A 21,409-nucleotide genomic window follows, 5' to 3' on the forward strand; every position below is an offset into this window, starting at 1 on the left:
CATCAGCAATTTCTGGGGGCTCTGCTTTCAAAATATATTCTGAATTCAACCACTTCTCCTCACCTCCACCATTGGCACCCTGGACTGAGCCACCACCATCTCTGACCCAGACCCAGACCACCACAGTGGTCTCTGCCTCTTCCTCCCCGTAACACATTCCCTACTTTGTGGCCAGCAAGCAAATCCCTTTTAAGTTAAAATGTCAATCAGATTAGGTCAATTCCTAGTTAAAATCTCCCATGGCTCCCAGCTAATTTAGAATAAAATCCCAAGTCCCTTCTAGAACCTGTAAGGCCCTGCCTACCTCCTAACCTCATCTCCAGTCCTTCTCCCTCACGCCTGGGCCTCCAGGCGCAGTGACCTGCTCCCAAACTCACCAAGTGTGTCCCCACCTCATTGGTCCTCTCCCTTCTGCCCGGAGGGAAGATCCTCCCTATTATTTTCTAATGGTGGCTTCCTCCTCCACACTGAGGCCGCGTGGCCCCTCTGCTTGAATGTGGGCGAACCTTTGTAACTGCTTGAGGCTAGACTGTAAACCTCGTGCGGATGCAGCAGCCATGCCGTGAGGAAGCCCGCACCGACCCACGTGGACAGACCATGTGGTGGGGAGGTCGCCCCACACGTGCTGGCCGACAGCCAGCACCAACCACCAGACATCAGCAAAGAAGCCTCCAGATGATTCCAGCCCGGCCATCAAGTCATCCCCAGCCTTGGCGTCTTCCCAGCGAAGGCCCCAGACACGGTGGAGCAGATGAGCCGTCGCTGCCGTGCCCCGTGGAAGCCAAAAGCCGACTGAAATGGAGTCTGTGTCACGGAGGGCGGGCTGGTTTCTCGTGCAGCACCAGCGCCTAGAACACTACTCCATCCAGCACACCAGTCTTGTCCTCGTCATTTTCCATCGAGTCGTTTTATATTTTCCACTGGAGCTGCCCTGACTGAACTTCCCTTCCTGAGTTCCGTGTCGGCGTGTTTACTGTCCCCCCCACCCCCGTGGAAGTTCACACGTGTGTGCACGTCGTTGCTTTGTTCACCACTCCCTGGTTTCTTCAGCACTTGAAACCGCGTCTGGCCCACGGCAGGCGCTCTGCACAATTTTTTGGAATAAAACAGGTGAACACGAGGTGGAAGGCTTTGGTTATCGCAGCCTTCTACCTGTCCTCCCAGTGGCGACCATTTCTGTCTTTGTATGCTCCTAGGAGTCCTGACAGAGACGCCCCTTGATCTTTGCCAGGAGCTCAGCACGGCGGTCTGTGGAGGGACAGGGCCCAGGTGATGAGGCACCTTTACAGATTTGCTTATATTTTCATTCTACAAATGTTTATCGTATGCCTATGATGTGCCAGACATTGCACCAGGCTCCAAGGAGGAAGGCGGGGGGATAAAGAAGATGACTTCTGCTTCCAGGGGCAGGAGAGAGAGCCACAGTGGTGGTGCATGCGACGTGCTCACAGAAGACTTCAGGGCAAAGGCAGGTGAGTGACAAGAAGGACCTCACCGGGTCCTCGCTGGGGAGGGGTAAGGGAGTAGCTGTGAACAGCAGGGACATGCCGAAGGACTCCATGGGTTGGGAAGGCTGGGCCAGAGGGCACGGGATGGCACAGGTGAGAGGTGAGGGGGGAAGGCTGACAGGGCCCTGGGGACGGGGCCTCATGAGCCAGTGAGCAGATGCACTGGGAGGCCATGAGAGAGAGAGTTCTGGAAGAACAGGACTCTGCACAGTCACATGGGGTAAGACCACATCCTGAGGGAAGTTCAAGGGTGACACAAAGCTCCTACATGGGCAGCAGGCTCCTGCCTTGGCCAGGGAAGGCAGTACAGGTTTTGGGGAGGAGGTGCCCTTGGGGGGAGCTCTCTGGAGCCAGGGGCTCCCTCTTGCCCCCCAGCATGCTACCCACCTGCCCGGCTTGGCAGATGCTGGGATTTCTGGATGTCCTCTGTGACTCCCCAATGCACAAGGGGTGCACCCCTAACACCCCAGGGAAGGAAGCCAGCCCCTCCCTGAACCTGGCCAGCCTCCCCGAGCTGGTGCTGTTCTGGGCACCGTGGGGCAGGGGGGTGGTCAGTGACTTACAGGCTTGAGCTGGCAGATGGTCTCAGCACTGCCACTTACTGGCTGGGTGGCCTCATGCAGGCCACTTTCCCTCTCTGAGCCTTGGTTTCCTCATTCATAAAAAGGGGCCACGAATGGCTTCTGCCTGTGGACGCTGTGAGGACTGATTGATGGAACGTGAACACAGCATCTCGCACAACTCTGGGCGTGTGGCAGAGACTCCAGCACAGTTCCCTCATCTTGCCCAAGTGGAACTGCCTGCCTACCACAAGGTCAGGCACACAGTAGGTGCTTAATGAGCATTAACGGGAAAGTAGCCATCTTGTTAATAAAACAACTTTTCTGCAGAACATGGCTACAGATGACTTCTCTTCATCGGGGGAAAAAAAGTGCTGAGAAGCAAGTTCAAAATTCAAACTGTGAGCAACTTGAGAAACATATTTTTCAGTAAGTCAAGGTAAAGACTGGGGTCGAAGAAAACATCTGGCTAAGTGAACTAATGGCTTTAGAGAAAAAGGACCCTTGCTTTGTGGAGACGGGAAAAATTATCCACTGCTGGTTTTAATTTAAGATGAAAAAAAAATCTTATTCTATTAGCCTAAATATTGCTCTTATGTCCAATTGCATGGAGTTTGGAATAATATTTTTCAAACAGAACTACTGCTATTTCAAGTAATTACAATGCTAAATGCAGTCATTTGGGGTTGAGCAAGGATCTCATCATGGTTTCAATTCCCTCTGGTGTCATTTTCTGTTATATTTGAGAAATTCCTCAATAAAGATGTCAAATAGAGAGAGGGTTTTGCTCCCCAGAGGACAGATTTGGCCACCCTCCCAGGCAAGCCATCTCCACAAGAAAATAACCTCATTTGCTCAAAAGAAAAGGTTCAACTGTGAAAACTCAGGCAAGAAAGTAACCCCGAAGCCATCAGCCTCTTTCTCTAATTAACTCAGAATGCTTTTCGTACTCTGCTGATCGGGATTTAGTCCAGCCATCATCCCCGAGGAATTCAGTAGTGGTTGAGAGAGGAATGTTACAGCTGGACAAGACTCCTGACCTGGACTCCTGGAGACCAAAAAACAGGAGATGCGAATGGGCTTCACTCTCCCCGGTGGGTGATGGGTTGTGAGTGGGGCTCACGGTGACAGACCAGAGACAGTCAGGACTGCACAAGGCAGCAGAGAACAGAGAACCTTCCAACAACTCTGTCAGCCTCCCCGGCCACTGAGCACCCACTGGGGGCAGGCCCTGTGCTGGAAGCTTCACCAGGAAGCATGAACGTGATTCCCACTGAGACCAAGCAGGTAATTAAATGCCCAAAGACTGTGAGCAATAGGGCATGGTGAGGACTGTAGCCAACAGGAAGTACATGCCCCCTCCAAAGGGGGCAGCTGCGGCACAGCTCCTGTCAGTTGCCCTAGCCCTACACTGAGACATGGGTGAGAGGTGCCCCCTGCCTGGGGCCCCATGCTTTGGGGGTGCCTGCTCTACCTCTCCTGTGGCTGTAGCCCTCCCTGGGGAGTAAGGAGTCCACAGGGGACCATGTGCATCTGGAGCACAGACCTGCCCTTCTAGACCACACCCTGGGTATTTGAGACCCTAAAATTCCCTGTCCGAATGGCCCCAAGTCTGTTCTCAGAGGGATAGAGGACACTTAGGACCAAGTGGTGGAGAAAGGAAAGGGGGTTTGGGAGCAAACGGCCAGAGCTTGAACATTCAGGTTAGGATGTCTTCAGGCTCCCTGAGGTGTAGGATAGAGCCAGACATGGGGAGAAGAGACTCCAGCACAGTTCCCTCATCCATTGGGAGCGGGCACTGCCCACACGACCACTTTCTGACACAAAACTCCAAGGAATCCTAGATTCGAAATTCCAGTCTGGCCTTCCCGGTCATTAGGAAGGAGTATTTGTCAAGGCAGAAGAGACGGAATATATTTTAGCTTTGAAGCTTTGTCACTCTTACATACTTGGCCATGAACACGTGGTATACAGGTCCCCATCGGCACTCCTGCCGAGGCCCAGCGTGTCAGGGGCCAGGTGACTGTGGCCAAGTGGGAACAATGCTGGAAATACTGATCTTTATGTGACATCCCTTGCTTTTTCCCAATTCTTATTTATTTATTTATTTAAAGTTTTTATTTTAATCACCTGGTGCTCATCACAACAAATGTACTTCTTAATCCCTGTCATCTGTTTCTCCCACCACGCGACCCACCTGCCCTCTGATAAGCATCAGTTTGTTCTCTATAGTTCAGAGTCTGTTTCTTGGTTTGTCTCTCTCTCTCTTTTTTCCTTTGCTTGTTTGTTTTGTTTCTTAAATTTCACATATGAGTGAAATCATACGGTATTTGTCCTTCTCTGACTGGCTTATTTCACTTAGCGCAATACTCTAGCTCCATCTATATCATTGCAAATGGCAAGACATCATTCTTATTAATGGCTGAGTAATATTCCATTGTATATATACACCACATCCTCTTTATGCATTCATCAGTTGACGGACATTTGGGTTGCTTCCATATCTTGGCTATTGCAAACAATGCTGCTATAAACATGGAGGTGCTATAAACATTAGTGTTTTCATATTCTTTGGGTAAATACCCAGTAGTCTGATTGCTGGATTGTAGGGTAGTTCTATTTTTAACTTTTTGACGAACCTCCATACTGTTTTCCACAGTGGCTGCACCAGTTTGCCTTCCCACCAACAGTACATGTAGGTTCTCCTTTCTCCACATCCTCACCAACACCTGTTGTTTCTTGTGTTGTTGATTTTAGCCATTCTGACAGGTGTGAGGTGATCTCTCATTGTGATTTTGATTTGCATTTCCCTGATGATGAGTGATGTTGAGCATCTTTTCATGTGTCTCTTGGCCATCTGTGTGTCTTCTTTGGAAAAATGCCTATCCATGTCTTCTGCCCATTTTTAAATTGGATCATTTGTTTTTGGGTGTTGAGTTGTATCAGTTCTTTATACACTTTGGATGCTAACCCTTTATCAGATATGTCATTTGCAAATATCTTCTCCCATTCCATAGGATGCCTTTTAGTTTTGTTGATTGTTTCCTTCATTGTGCAGACGCTTTTTATTTTGATGTATTCTCAATAGTTTATTTTTGCTTTTGTTTCCCTTGCCTGAGGGGACCTATCCAGAAAAAAGTTGCTATGGCTGATGTCAGAGAAATTATTGCCTGTGCTTTTCTAGGATGTTTATGATTTCAGGCCTCACATTTAGGTCTTTAATCCATTTTGAATTTATTTTTGTGTACAGTGTAAAAAGTGGTCCAGTTCCATTTTTTTGCTTGTAGTTGTCCAGTTTTCCCAGCACCACTTTTTTCCCATTGGGTATTCTTTCCTGCTTTGTCAAAGATTAATTGACCACATAATTATGGGTTTATTTCTGGATTTTCTATTCTGTTCCATTGGTCTATGTGTCTATTTTTGTGCCAGTACCATACTGTTTTGATTACTATAGCTTTGTAATATAACTTGAAGTCTGGAATTGTGATGCCTCCAGGTTTGCTTTTCTTTTTCAAGATTGCTTTGGCTATTAGGGTTTTTTGTGATTCCATACAAATTTTAGGACTTTTTGTTCTAATTCTGTGAAAAATGCTGTTGGTGTTTCGATAGGGGATTGCATTAAATCTGTAGATTGCTTTGGGTAGTATAGACATTTTGACAATATTTGCTCTTCCAATTCATGAGCATGGGATGTCTTTCCATCTCTTTGTGTTGTCTTCAATTTCTTTCATTAGTGTTTTATAGTATTCAGAGTACAGGTCTTTCACCTCTTTGGTTAGGTTTATTCCTAGGTATCTTATTATTTTTGGTGCAATTGTAAATGGGATTGTTTTCTTAATTTCTCTTTCTGCTGCTTCATTATTCGTGTATAGAAATGCAACAGATTTCTGTAGATTGATTTTGTATTCTGTGGCTTTCCTGAGTTCATTTACCAATTCTAACAGTTTTTTTGGTGGAGTCTTTAGGGTTTTCTCTATAGAATATCATGTCATCTGCAAATAGTGAGAGTTTTACTTCTTCCTTACCAGTTTGGATTCCTTTTATTTCTTTTTTGTTGTCTGATTGCTGTGGCTAGCATTTCCAGTACTAAGTGGAATAAAAGTGGTGAGAGTGGACATCCTGATCTCAGGGGAAAGGGTCTCCATTCTTCCCCACTGAGGATGATGTTAGCTATGGGTTTTTCATACATAGCCTTTACTATGTTGAAGTATATTCCCTCTAAGCCTTTGTTGAGGGATTTTATCACGAATGGATGTTGTACTTTGTCAAATGCTTTTTCTGTGTCCATTGAAATGATCATATGGTTCTTACACTTTCTCTTATTGATATGATGTATCATGTTGATTGACTTGTGAACAGTGAACTACCCTTGCATCTTGGGAATAAATCCACTTGATCATGGTGAAAGATATATTTTTTAATGTATTGTTGGATTTGGTTTGCTAGTATTTTGATAAGGATTTTTGCATCTATGTGCATGAGAGATAGTGGCCTGTAGTAATCTTTTTTTGTGGTGTCTTTATCTGGTTCTGGTTTCAATGTAATACTGGCTTCACAGAATGAATTTGGAAGTTTTCCTTCCTCTTCTATTTTTTGGAATAGTTTGAGAAGAACAGGTATTCTTTATCTTCTTTAAAAGTTTGGTAGAATTCGCCTGTGAAACTATCTGGTCCTGGACTTTTGTTTGTTGGCAGTTTTTTGATTACTGATTCAATTTCATTGTTGGTAATGGGTCTGTTCACATTTTCTATTTCTTCCTGCTTCAGTTTTGGTAATTTATATGTTTCTAGGAATTTATCCATTTCTTCCAGGTTATCCAATTTGTTGGCATATAAGTTTTCCTAATATTCTCTTATAATTGTTTGTATTCTGTGGTATGTGTTATTATTTTTCCTCTCTCATTTGTGATTTCATTTATTTGGGTCCTTTCTCTTTTTCTCTTGATAAGACTGGCTAGAAGTTTATCAATTTTATTATCTTTTCAAAGAACCAGCTCCTGGTTTCATTGATCCATTCTATTGTTTTTTGTTTTTGTTTTTTTTAGTTTCTATTTCATTTATTTCTGCTCTAATCTTTATTATTTCCTTCCTTCTGCTGGTTTGGGGTTTTGTTTGTTGTCCTTTTCCCAGCTCCTTTAAGTATAAGGTTAGGTTGCTTATATGAGATTTTTCTTGCTCCTTGAGGGAAGCCTGTATTACTATAAACTTCCCTCTTAGAACAGCTTTGGCTGTATCCCAGAGACTTTGAACCATTGTGTTTTCATTTTCATTTGTTTCCATGTACTTTTTTATTTCTCCTTTTATTTCTGGGGTGACCCATTCATTGTGTAGTAGCATTTTATTTTTTATTTATTATTTTTTAAAAAAGATTTTATTTATTTATTTGACAGAGAGAGACACAGCGAGAGAGGGAACACAAGTAGGGGGAGTGGGAGAGGGAGAAGCAGGCTTCCCGCTGAGCAGGGAGCCAGATGCGGGGCTCGATCCCAGGACCCTGGGATCATGACCTGAGCTGAAGGTGGACGCTTAACACCTGAGCCACCCAGGCGCCCCGTGTAGTAGCATTTTATTTAATCTCCACGTATTCGTGGTCTTTTCAGATTTTTTCCCTTGTGGTTGAATTCTAGTTTCATAGCACTGTGGTCAGAAAAGATGCATGTATGTCTTCGAACTTTTAGAATTTGTTGAGGCTTGTTTTGTGGCCTAGTATGTGATCTATTCTGTGACATCCCTTGATTTTTTTTTTTATTATGTTATCTTAATCACCATACGTTACATCATTAGTCTTTGATGCAGTGTTCCATGATTCATTGTTTGTGTGTAACACCCAGTGCTCCATGCAGAATGTGCCCTCTTTAATACCCATTGCCAGGCTAACCCATCCCCCCACCCCCCTCCCTTCTAGAACGCTCCCTTGATTTTTAAACGTTGACAAATCATTCAATGAGGATTACGACAATGGTGATGATTACAAAAACACTGGGAGGATAAGCCAAACGTGTTTGCAGGCTGGATGAGGATGGCAGGCTGCCTGCTTGAAACCTCCACGGCAACACAATGACAGTATCCAGCACCTGAGCAAAATGTGACATCTGCACATGCAGCTCTCCGTACCTGCTTTCTTACTTAACCGTCATGGTGACCCTCCGAGACAGGGATTACTGACCCATGCTGCAGTTAGGGGAACCTGCTTGGAGGGTTTGAGGAACTGGTCCCAAACCACTGATTCATGAGCAGTGGTGCCAGAGCTTGAGCCTAAATCTTCAAATTCCAAGCCCAGCTTCCTCTTCCAGCATTCTGTGTTTCTGCCAACACAGACACCATATCGGGCACTTTATCTCTCACCGCGTGTTATGGAGGAGGGATGTGAGGCTCCGGGAGGTCACGTGGTCAGTGTGGGATGGAGATGGTTGGAACCAAGGTCTGACTTCTCTAGAGCTAGAGTTTTGTTTTGAGAAGGAAAAAGCCCAAACAAAAAACATGTCTGTTGGGAAGGTTCTGCCCTCAGCTAAAAGCAGAGGAGCAACAGAGAAAGCCTTTTCTCTGTTGCCATATGTGTGAGTTAGAGCCGTATGAAGTTACAATCTGTGCTTGGAGGTGGGGGTGGGGGAGTCTTACCCAGTTCTTCAAATTAATCAGTGTAAAAAGAATCCGTTGTAAAAATAAAAATAAACCCACCCAGACTCTGCCGTTAGTCAGGAGGCACTGGGTACACCTGCCAACATCCAGAACAAGGGTATTTAGGAACAGGTGGTTCTGCACAGGGAAGAGTGCTATGACCAGAAGGGGAGCCCCATGGGTCAGACACAGTCCCGGGAGTGCTGATGGCTGGCTCTGGCCTCCACAGGCCCACCCCAATGCATTTCTTTCTGAAAGTCGGTGAGCAAGATCGATGCCCATGACATTGTGAATGCTCGATGCCAGGCATTCTGCTAGATGTTCTATAGCCACTATCTCATTCAATCCTCATGAGATAGGGACTATGAATTCCATTTTACAGGTGAGGAAACTAGGCATGGAGGTGAAGTGACTGGCCAAAGGTCACACAGCTGATAACTGGCAGAGCCAGGACCTGAGCCCAGAACGGGCGGTTCCCAAGGCCTGTCATCTGGGCCACTGGGTGCTACTGCCTGTTGTCTCATGGGGATATGAGCTCTGCCTTCCCAGACTAATCAGTTACTGAAGTGAACTCCTGGTGTCATCTGAAATAGTGGCAAACAACTGGTAAAACTCAGGGCTTGTGCTTTGGGAGGATTAAACGAGATAATGCTCGGACGAGACTTCACTTGGTGTCTGGCACAATAAAGGTCCTACGGCACAGCCCCAATCTTTACAATCTAACCAAATGCCCTGCCCACCTCTGCATCCGCCCTGAGCCCAGCCCCCAGGAGCCCCCCCCCCACCCCGCGGCTCTCTGCACAGGCCGTGCCCTCGTCCCAGCCAGCTGCTCCCCAACCTTTGCAGAATCTGCTCCAGGCTACCTCCTCTCTGAAGCCCCCTGGGAAGCCACCCTGCTTCCAGCCCCACCTCACCCAGTGCAGGGGCAGCTCTTCACAGGCCCCTCGGGGCTCCTACAGCCTGCTGTCCAGACCTCCATTTCAGCACTTATTTTGGGTGTAATTACATGTTCGCAGGTCTGTTTCCCATAACAAGTCTGTCTGAGATCCAACACGCACTAAACAAAAACAGGCAGGGAAATCTAAGGCCAATCCACCACTGGGCGGAAGAGTTCTGGAATACTCGGGACGCCGCACTTGCCACTCCATGCACCGACCGGCAAGGTCTGCTGAGCCCTTTCACGAAGTCCCGCACCAAAAGCCATAAAAACATCTCAATGACCTTCTGACCCAGTCATTCCACTTCCGGGAAGAATGGTTAAAGGAAACAATTAGGAAATTAAGAAAAAATAAATCTATGCCCAGAATCAAACCTCGGGATTCTGATGGTAGGAATAAAACAAACAAAATAAACAAACAATCTAAATGTCCCACCACAAAAGGGAGGCTGAGTCACCCAGAGTAACAGTAATGCCCTGTTCGGTGATGATTGGCGCCCGCTAAATGCCAGTCACTTCGCTCACCGTGTCACTCTGTCCTCACACACAAGCTGGTGAAGTAGGCAGCATAATCACCCGGCTTTGACAGCGGGGAAGTAGGCTCAGGGGCTGTGACGGGAGTGACGGCCACTAGGAGGGGAATGCTGTGCCGGGAGTGCTCTAGGCAGCTGGACACCGTCTCGGTCACTGCACACGAGAGCCCGGGACGAAGCTGCTCTTTGTACCCTCCCTTTACCAATGAGGGACTGAGACCCTGAGACATGAATAACGGATCCACAGCCGCGCTTCTGCTCAGTCCACGGGCTTACCTCCTTAGCTCTAGCTGCTGGGCCCTGTGTCACTCAGCAGCCAGCAGCAGAGGAGGGCCTGGGGGACAGGCACATCTGCTCTGAGACCCTGTACTCTCTGCCATGAGATGGTCCTCCTGCTGCAGACTGCAAACCACCTCTGTTATGAATTATGTCCCCCCAAAGATGCTGAAGTCCTAAAGACCAGTCTCTGTGGAGCTATAACCTCCAATGGAGATAGGGTCTTTGCAGGGGCGTCACAGGACTAGGGGACTGTGCCCTTGTAGAAGAGGGAAATTTGGACACAGAGACAGACCTGCACAGAGCACAGACCACGTGAAAGCATGGGGAGACCATGATCTACAAGCACAGAATGCCGGAAGCTACCAGAAACCAGGCGAGAGGCCTGGGTCAGATTCTCCCTGGAAGCCCTCCGAAGGAACCAACTCTGCTGACAGCTTGACTTCAGATGTCTGGCCTCCAGCCTGGGAGAGAACAAATTTCTGGTGTTTGGGCCACTGAGTTTGTCACTCTGGCTCACGAATCACTTCTCACATTATGAGACAGCTGGCAAAATGGTGATAACTGGGGCGGGGTGAGGGTGGAGGATACCTGGGGGGCATGTGATGGGGACCACTGATTGCCACCCCAGGAAACCACAGCTGGGGGCAGGGAGGGCTGCGAAGAGACACACCAGCACAACGACGCTGCTTTCCAGTTTCTCTCCTTCTTCTCCTGCATGTTCCCAATTTGATCCAGCAACCTTGCGTTACTCTTCTAAATTTCATACAACTGGCTTAAATCTATGTACTTGAACCATGAGAATCTGGAGGCATATGAGAATACTTGTGATGGGCTGCACTGTGTTCCCCAAATCCAGGTGTTGAAGCCCTGACCCCCAGGACCTCAGAACATGACTTATCTGGAGACAGGGTCTTTCAAGTGGTAACTGGGTTAAAAACGGTTGTTGGGAGGGGCCTCACTCCAATAAGACTGGTGCCCTTATAAGAAGAGGCGATTAGGACACACACACACACACACACACAGGCAGAGAGAAAAAGAGAGGGCATGAGAAACCAGCTCCATGTAGGCCCAGAGAGAGGACTACGTGAACACACAGCAAGAAGGTGGCCCTCTGTGAGCCAAGGAGAGAGCCTCAGAAAGAGGCCTCACACCTACCAACATCTTGCCCTTGGCCTTCTAGCCTCCAGAACTGTAAGAAAATAAATTTCCTGTTGTTTAAGCCGGCCAGTCTGGGCCATTTTGTTCTGGAGGCCCCAGCAAAGCAATACGAGGAACCAGAGGAGGACGAGCCTTCCCACCGCTCCCAGCACTGTAGGCTGGAGCTGAGGCCCAGCGGGCAGGGCACGGCCGCATCACTCACCCAGGCAGTTGTGTCCATCGTGGGCCAGCATGAAGCCGTCAAAGCAGGTGCACCTGTAGTTCCCTGGGATGTTGATGCACTCGTGCACGCAGCCCCCGTTGTAGTAGTCATTCTCACACTCGTCGATGTCTGCAAAATGAGGGCCGGGAGAGGGATCAGAGGAAAGGCCTGGGGGTCCCCTCTCCCTCCTACCACTGAAGCCACCCTAGGGCATGACTGGTTCGGGGATAACTCAATAGGTATTCACTAAAGTCCTTGCTGGGGGCTGGGGCCCCAAAGATGACAAAGATGAAGAGCCTGGCGCTGCAATAAGGCCGGCCCCCTCCTTATGGGGCCGTGCAGGATGCTCTCACCACAGTGAAGCAGGCAAGATTCGCACCCAGCTCTGCCTCCCTCAAAAGCCTCTCGACAATAGCAGCATGCGGGGGCCCTGTGTAAAACCCGCCCCCCCGGAAACCGGCTCTCTTCAGTTTATGTGAAAGCCTCCCAGAGATGGAGAGCTCATGACTTTGTGAAGTGGGGAGTACTGAATAAAATGAACCTTGCATACCACCAAAAAACAAAACCTCTGGAACGAGAGAGAAGTCCATATACTCCGCCTACTTTCCCTCCACAGCAGCGCCTGAAGCCTGAATTTCTAGGGCTCCAGATTCCTTGTTATAACAAAGGCTTCTGTCTCATAAACAATGGCCAGTAGCCTTTGTAAAGGTCACCTTTTTTGCTGTTTAAAGTCTTTTTTCAACATTTCCCATCAGGGGTCAAAGGGCTATCAGTTCTGGAGCTCCAAAGATTTGAGAGACCTCGGAGAGTAATAGGAACGCGCCTAGTTAACATCCAACGAGCGCTTCTATACCCAAGTAGAGAACCCCGTATGTCATTCTGTCCTCACGCCCCACAGTAACTAGGGAGGTGGGCACTGTCATCCTTACTCCAACTTTACAAGGGCACTGAAGAAAGTGGGCACAGGGAGGCCAGACCCCCGCCCAAGGTCACACACCTCGGAAGTGGTACGAGGAGGATTTGAACGAGGCAGCCTAGCTTGGGAGCTCTGGGGGGCCCAGGCCGCCACATCACTGGGAGCAGTGAGCAGGGGGTGCTGGGGCCCAGGGAGAACCACCAGCATTGCCTCGGGCCTCGGTAACCCTGGCCCAACCGCTCCTGGGGCTCGCTGTCTCAATCCACACTTGCCCTGGCCTCCACAGACAACCCAGGGAGTCTGGGAAGAGGGAGCGGAAGTGCCCACCTGGGGGAACCGGAAGTACTGTACTCAGTGGAACCGGAAGTGTCCGAACTAAGCACAACCGGAAGTGCCTCACAGGAAAAATCAGTCCCTCCCCTCTGGGGTCAAAGAGGGAGGTTTGAAGCCAGGTTCCAGCTATGAGCACTGGCCCGAAGAAGAGGGGGGACTGAAGGCAAGCCTGGCTGCTCCCTCAAAGGCCTGGGGAGCTGGCACAGAGACACCCAGCTCCATGCTTTCTCCATGCTGGTCCTGAGGGCAGAGCTACACACAGTGGAGGAAACCCATGGGGGCCAATTAGAGTTCGCAGGTGGGAATGTCCATTGAAAAACAGGCTCTCTCGGGAGGTAGTGAGCTCCCTAACTCCAGAGGTGACCAAGCACTGTCTAGACATCTGCCTGCCAGGGACGCAGCCAGTAGAGGGGATAACTTCAGTGAAAACAACAGCACAAAAATGCCAGAAAACAGAGCCTGGGTTGTGCAGTCCACTTCTTGTGCCCACCCATCCAGCCATGATGAGGGAAAAACAAAGTAGCTGACTCTCCAAAGGTGCAAGAGACAGAAGCTTCTACCTAACCTGCCTGCAGTGGCCATCAGCATCAGCTGGGAAGCCGGCTCAGTTCTGCAAGTCATTTGAATTGTTTTTAATCATTATATTTAATACACTTAAACATTTTAAATAACATTGAAAGAGGATATAAGATTTTATGTTTGAAAGGGCACACAGGTTTATGAAGACTGAGATATTGATTACTTCTCATTCTCTGCAGCCCTGACCTTTTGCCAAAGCCCCAGATAAACCAATCTGACTACTTTTCCCCCTGAATCTCCCAGACACTCCAAAGGCAACATGGCCCGACTTTAATTCATCAACCTGCACTTGCCTCGGGTTCCTTGTCCCTGTGAATATTGTTATCCTTCCATCTCTCCACAGACATCGAATCAGCTACCAAAGCATGGTTTTTCTACACCCTTAACATGGTTACAGTCTGCTCATTGGTCACCTATTCCACCACCTGCTCAGCATGGGCATCATCTCTCATCCAATCTGAACCAGCAGCCGCAGACCATTCCCTCCCTTCTTTTCTTCATGTAAACAGGTGGCTCAGGAGAAGATGGCCTGGTCCCAACTCTGGGGTGGAGCCTGGTCGTCTAACAAACAGCACATGTAGCAGCAGCTCTTGGTCCCAGGGTGGGCACATGACTTAGGTTGGATCTGTGATACTGAGGGGAAGCACTTTTACTCCAAGCTTGGGTAAAAGAATTCTCTCTCTCTCTCTGTCAAGTTGTGCCTCAGAAGGAATTATGCAGATATTTACTGAAACACACACCAGCTGACTTAATTTTCACAGCAACCCTCTGGAGTGGGTATTTTAACTTCATTTTAAACAAAGTGAACAAACTAAAGTGCAGAGAGGATAGGTAATTATTCAAGGTCATATAGTAAACGGCAGGGCAAGGATCAGAACAGAGAGGTCTTTAAGTCTCAAAAACGTGTGTCCTTTCTAATAAGTTAGAATACCCATGACATGCCAGGCATTGGCAAATTACTTTATACACATTATTACACGCTTGGCACATCTATACTGTGTGCTGAGGAGGTATTATCTCATCATCCAAACACCCATTTATCAATTTCTCCTTCCATATGTCTGTTCATGCTAAACTTTATTCATCTAAATATCCGGTCAGCTGACCATCCTTCCATTTATCCAATCACCTATTATCCATCTATCCATTTATCCAGCCAAATATCTACCCATGTATTTAAATATGCATCCACCCATCTAAATATTCAGCCAGGCACTCATCTTTTTATTCGTCTAAACATCTAAACATCCATCCATCTGACATCCATTCACTCATCCATCCATCCAAATGTCTAACCACCCATCCATCTATTCATTGATTCAAACACCCACCCATCTATACACACATACACACACACATACACCCCTACCCACTCATCATCCATCTATCCATCCATTCACCCATCTATCCATTTACATATGTATTCATCCACCCATCAACTTCTTCAAACATGATCCATCTAAACATCTTACAAAATACATACAATAAGATTAAAAAAAATAACGTTAGGAAAAAGAAAAAGAAATGAGGATCGAAGAATAAGAGAAAGCTGGTGAAAGTATACAAATACACTTGGTAATTCCAGCACGATTTCAAAAGTTGGTCACAAATATGATTCTGAAATTCCCAGAAGCCACAGCAAAGAAGGAAATACAGAGTCGCCACATCCATAAAATGCAATTAAACTGGTTTCAATGGTGCTAAGGTCTAAGAAAAATGTCTCTTCCCCTGGTTAGGATAATCATATGCTCCAATTTGCTTGGCACAGTTCCACTTTATGCTGTTGTCTGGGTGTAATTATTGACAGCACATTTCTCACTCTCAAAATAATAACCTATTTGGTCACCATACCCAGAAGGCATTATAAAGAAATTGCTGAGTAATCAATAAAACAACTCTAGCCTTTTCCTTCCCGTGACACCCTATAGTGTTGGCCACCATAGATGCCAGTAGGCAGAAGGGTGCAGGAATATTCACTGCTCATACCTCTTCCCTTAATTTATCTCCAAAGGATTTCCCCCAGATCCAAGCATCTCTTTGAACCATCAGTTCTGGGGCGCCTGGGTGGCTCAGTCGTTAAGGGTCTGCCTTTGGCTCAGGTCATGATCCCAGGGTCCTGGGATCAAGCCCCACATCGGGCTCCCTGCTCTGCGGGAAGCCTGCTTCTCCCTCTCCCACTCCCCCTGCTTGTGTTCCCTCTCTCGCTGTGTCTCTCTCTGTCAAATAAATAAATAAAATCTTAAAAAAAAAAAAAAGAACCATCAGTTCCTCTCCAATCCCCAGGCCTGACGTGTTACCACAGCGACCTAGGCCAGCCTGCAGCATCGGCTCACAACTAACCCCCCTCCCCTGATTTCTGTGTCTGTCTGTCGAATTTTTGTTGTTGTTGTTCTTTTTATCATGGGAGCCTCCTCCTTTAATACATAAGAAATAAACACACAAACAAATCAACCAAAAAAAGCATCTGCCAAAGCAAGTGGATTTATTTCTGTTAAAAAACGTGTCCATGAGCCACCAGTCCTGGAGGAGGCCCCATGGGCCTCTGAGATGCCCGGCAGGCTGGGACCACTTTTTAAGGACTGTTAAAGCCAGAGAATGAGGAACAGGTGAATGGGGTAGGGAGAGGGTGAAGGAATGGAGGGGGACAGAGCCAAGCTCTCTGGGTGTTTATTCTTGAAGGACTATTGTGGGTTGAATTGTGTCATTCCCAAAGATGTATTGGTGCCCTAACCCCTGGTATCTGTGAATGTGACCTGATTTGGAAATAGGATCTTTGCAGATGTAAGCAAGTTAAGATGAGGTCATGCTGGAGTAAGATGGGCCCTAATCTAATGACTGGTGTCCTTATAAGAAGACAGAAATTTGGATACACACAGAGAGGATGTTAGGACTGAGAGGAGAACACCATGGCAAAACACACAGACGCACAGAAGAGAGCGGCGTGATGACCGCGGCAGAGACTGGAGGGAGGAAGCTGTGTGACAGCCAGACGTTAGTGCTACTCCCATTTTGCTGATGTGGAGGCTGAGGATCAGCATGGCTGAGCACCTAGTCTCCCAGCCCCTGGGCAGTGGTTGTGTTCAAAGGCAGAGTCTATACCTGTTGGAGCCATGTCCTTAGGGCGCACGAGATGAATACTTTTTAAAAGTGCGTCATGCGGGGCGCCTGGGTGGCTCGGATGGTTAAGCGTCTGCCTCCGGCTCAGGTCATGATCCTGGGGTCCTGGGATCGAGCCCCACGTCTGGCTCCTGGCTTGGCAGGGAGCCTGCTTCTCCCTCTCCCTCTGCCTCTCCCCTGCTCATGCTCTCTCTCTCTCTCTCTCTGTATCTCTCTGTCTCAAATGAATAAATAAAATCTTTCAAAAAAAAATAAAAGTGTGTCATGATCCAAAAAGTTATTAAGGAGGAAAGTGGGAAGGAGATGTCACGTGCCTCATTATTTTTATTTCCAAGGTGTATACCTACCCTTGAGGTTGAGGGATGGTGACAAGGAAGGTTCATACGAGTGGAAACAGTAGGATCTGACCTGAGTGCTGGGGATGACAAGTCCAACAGCTCACCCTAGCTATCCCTGCTCCTTCTCTAGCTTGGATGTTTTTTTTTTTTTTTGATTATGAAAACTCAGTTCTCAACAGAAAACAGCTCCGAACATCTCACAGAGCAGAGAAAAGCAGCACAGGAATGGCTCATGGGATTTTTAAAAGCACACACAGTTTCATTTTTCCTATATTAAAGGCAGCGTGCACACACGATCCCCCAGCTGTGGTTGTGGGCCAACAGTAGTGGTTTGGAACTTGAATGGGATGAGTTCAGTCTTTTTTTTTTTTTTTCCATTTAATTCAAAATTGATTCTAGTTGCACCATAAAATATATATTTATTCTGTGGTGCCTAGGTTCTAAAAGATTGCAATTCGATGTGTCAGACCTCCTCCTCATTCTATTTTCATACACTATCTCAGGGCATTTTCCTAAAAATCAGGACTGACTGCAAAAGTTCTCAAAATGAGGATTTTTTTTTTAAAGCCCCGTGCTCTCCACTTTCAGAGATCATTACTGAAAAACGCCTTCTCATTTCCCCTTGAAATTGGCATTTTTCTTGACATTCCCTGCAGACAGTGGGGACCAAACGCTCTAACAAAGACCCCTTCCCCGGCTGGGTGCTAGCCCGTCTTCTCCTTTGTCTGGGGGCTTTAGGAAAAACCGTGCACTCCTCAGATCAGGCAACCATTCTGGGAGAGATGTATGGCTTAGGAAGTTGAGTCCTTATTGGTGAATAAATCTTAATCCGGTTTGTTGGCTAATTACGCTCGAGGGAAGGTAGTTTTGCGGGGCCGCCTAGCAGGAAGGATTAAGCCTCCTGTCTCCGGTGCCACAGGGTTAAGCTCTGGGTTTGTAATGATTGAGTAATGAGACCCGGCTCTCTGTGGACCCCTGGCATCCATTGATCAGGTTTCCCTTCTGCGGAGACAATGCCAGAAGTAGGCCCAGCAGTTAATTATGGGAAAGGTCAAAGGTCACGCAAAACCAACACACATCTATATACTTTTTCATTCCTAACTGCACACAATGACCATGGCTCAGTCAGAGGGTGGGAAGGCCCTCCCCACTGCCCACCTCGTGATCCAAAGTGACCATGGGGTCCGAGCTGCTTGCTGACCTCCCCCAGGGGCTGGTGCAACTTTAGGCCACCACACTTTTGCTCATGCTGTTCCCTCGCCTGGGGCTCCTTCCTCTTCATAGACACCTCTGTCCGTCTGCGGGCTGAGCCCCAGCATCATCTCCTACCTGCAACCTCTGCTGATCCCCTGGCTGACAGGACTCCTCCTCACTCTCTGGGCCCCAGAGCCCCACGAATGGACACCACCCATTACTCTTGTTTGCCATGTATCTGTCCTTTGGGGCTGCAGGTTCCGTGGGGGCAAGAACTGTGTTCTGTTCAGTGTAAGCTTCAGACATAGCAGAGTGTGCTCAACAAGAGTCTGCTCAACACCGAACAAATGAATAATCATCATAAGCATAGCCTCCGTCGACTGACCCCCACCCACGTGTAGACGGTGTGCAGGCCCCTCACCGATGACCACCCTGAGAAGTGCGTACCAACAGCTTTATTTTGTAGCAGGGGAAACCAAGACCCAGAGAAGTTACCTCCCCTGCCCAAGATCACACAGCTAAAACAAGTGAAACCAGAAAGGGAGCCAGGCCACCCGACTTCCAAGTTAATGCTGTCTTAGTCACAAAGGACCACATATTGTAAGACTCCATTTACGTGCAGTCTCCAGAAAAGGCAAATCTATCAAGACAGAAAGTAGATGAGTGGTTTTCTTGGGCTGGGGGGCTGGGGAGTGATGGCTAAAGGGTGCAGGTTTCTTTTTTGGGTAATAAAAAGGTTCTAAAATTGACTGTGGTGATGGGTACGCAGTTCTGTAAATGTACTAGAAGTCACTGAACTGTACGCTTTAAATGAGTGAATTGCATGGTATGTGAATTATATCTCAATAAAGTTGTTTACTATATACATATATATTTGAGAGAGAGAGAAAGAACGTGAGCATTCGCAAGCAGGGGTTGGGAGAGGGAGAGAAAGAGACTTTTAAGCAGGCTCCATGCCCAGCACAGAGCCCGACGCTGGGCTCAATCTCACGACCCTGAGATCATCACCCGAGCCGAAATCAAGAGTCAGACGCTTCACCAACTGAGCCACTCAGGCTCCCCAGTTGTTAACAATTTTTAAAAAGTTAATGCCATCACTGTCTCATCTGTTGCACTGGCTGGGTCACTGGGGCTCGGCCTGGATGCAGGGAAACCATAGGATGCTCATTCTGAATTGACCTCAAATGCCACCTGCCTGGTGTGGGCTCACGGTGGGTGTGTGGCTCCCAAGCCCCAGGCGGAATTTTCCCACCAAACCAAAGGACAAGGACCCATTGATTATTCCCTTTCTCCCTCAAAAACACCCTGAACCTTTCGCTGGGGGCTGTTCCCAGACTCTGACATCAAGCTTAAAGGACATCAAAGCAACCTGGTCAAGGGAAAGCTGATCTGTCAGAATGTTCTAGATGGAAGTGAGGCTGCCAACTCAGATTTGAGGCCCCCAACTCTCCCCTCTGCCAATTATAGGCATGGTCATTCTCCAGTCCCTTAGCAAAAGGCCGGGGAGAAGCCCAAACCCCCCAACCCCCCCAAACTGCAAGCTCCGAGGGGCTGCTGCCCAGGCCCAACCACCTCTGAGCTCAACAGGAGGACAGTCAGAAACATGTAGCTGCCAGAAAGCCTGAGCCGCCACTCAGAATGGGTAAGCTGGCACCCCCAAGAGCTCCTCCTATGCCCCCACTGGATTTTATAAGGGGTAACGGAGCCCAGAGACGGGAACTGAGGTGCTAATCTTATCAGCAAGTCAGGGACGGACAACAACTTGAACCCAAGACTCGAACCTCGGGGGCCGCCCTGTGGGCTCAGGCCATGGGCAGGCCTGAGCTGGCCTGGTGCAGTCTGCTTTTCTTCTTTCTCTCTCCAAATCCCCGGTGCAGTCTCTCTCCAACACACAGAGCCACGGCAGTGAGAGCTCCCCACCAGACGGCGTCTCAGTTGCTGGTGGCTTACCCCTCACCATGGCCCAAGCGGGAAGGCCGAACTTCCCTTAGCACAGAGAAAGAAACTGATGCTCAGAGAGCTCAGAGATCACCCAGCCAGTAAGAGGCAAAGCTGATACTAGAACTCGGGCAGGCTGGTTCCAGACTCTGTCCTCCTAACCTTGACACAATCCTCTGGAGAATTTCCCAGTCTCAGTGACCCAGGAAGTCAGGGCCCACAGTCCTTGCTGAGGATCAAGCTGCCTCCCTGCCTTCTTCCCTCCTGTACCAAGGCCTTCCCCAGCCCAGACCCTGGCCACAAGGAGCCACAGGCCTGATGGGGGATCATGACCCGGATACAGACGACTCATCTCAGATGAGGAGAGCCTCCCCTGCCAACACACCAGCCAGGCGCAGGCCCGTCTACGGGGCTGCCAGTGGGAAGGGACAGGTTAGTCACCTAACAGTCCAGCCTGAGCCCATCTGCCACCCCCAGAGACTAAGCCAGCATTAGGCACCCCTGTGGTAAGGAGCATGCTGAAGAAGGAGCTGCCCACCATGGGGGCCAAAGGGATCTGGGATCTCCTAGCTCTAGCCCTGAACTCTGTAGTCAGCCCACTAGGGCCCAAGAGGCCCACAGATCTGCCCCAGGTCACACAGGGCTGGCACCTAGGTCTCCATGGACCTACGCCTAGCTCTGCTCCCCCTGGTACAAGGGGCAGGAGGCCCAGAAAGGAGGATGGTGGCTCCCGGAGAAAGGAGTACATCCTGGAGCCCCAGAAGAGAGTAGGGAGTGAGTGATACTAGAGTTGTTATTAGCCAGGCCAGAGTCCAAGCTGGCTGGCTGACTGGGCTCTTAAACTCTCTCCTCCCAGGACTGTAGCCCTGGCCCATCTGGAAGACCCCCTTGGAGCCCCTCCAAGGCCCCGTGACCTTGCCCGCACACACAAGCCCTCTGGCCCTCTTTGTCTCAAGGCCTTGGGGGAAGGCTGCCATCCCTTTCAGTAGCATCCAAAGGCCGACAGGCCCGCAGTTTATTTTCTTAGAAATAATGGTTTTTTCTGGTTAGCATTCCTCAGATGGAAAAACAAATATAGCCACTGTAATAAGAAGCGGCCAAGAGGAGGAGAGCCCAGAGGAAGGGGCAGAGAGGGGCCTGTCGCCCGGGGCAGGGGCTGGGGCTACGGGGGTGGGGGCAGGGGAGAGACCCTCTAACCCT

The 21,409-nt window shown here is 48.5% G+C and overlaps 1 protein-coding gene across 2 annotated transcripts in view; it reads right to left on the reverse strand.

Moving 5' to 3' along the window:
• Positions 1–21,409, reverse strand: part of SCUBE1 (signal peptide, CUB domain and EGF like domain containing 1) — a 141,576-nt gene that overhangs the window by 107,853 nt on the left and 12,314 nt on the right. For both annotated transcript variants that reach the window (XM_032416309.1, XM_032416308.1), the window contains exon 3: positions 11,795–11,923. In XM_032416309.1, coding sequence (XP_032272200.1) covers positions 11,795–11,923 — 129 coding nt within the window. The remainder of the gene's footprint in view (positions 1–11,794; positions 11,924–21,409) is intronic.

This window comes from Phoca vitulina, unplaced genomic scaffold (genome assembly GCF_004348235.1).
Source record: "Phoca vitulina isolate PV1807 unplaced genomic scaffold, GSC_HSeal_1.0 scaffold19, whole genome shotgun sequence".
NCBI lineage: Eukaryota > Metazoa > Chordata > Mammalia > Carnivora > Phocidae > Phoca > Phoca vitulina.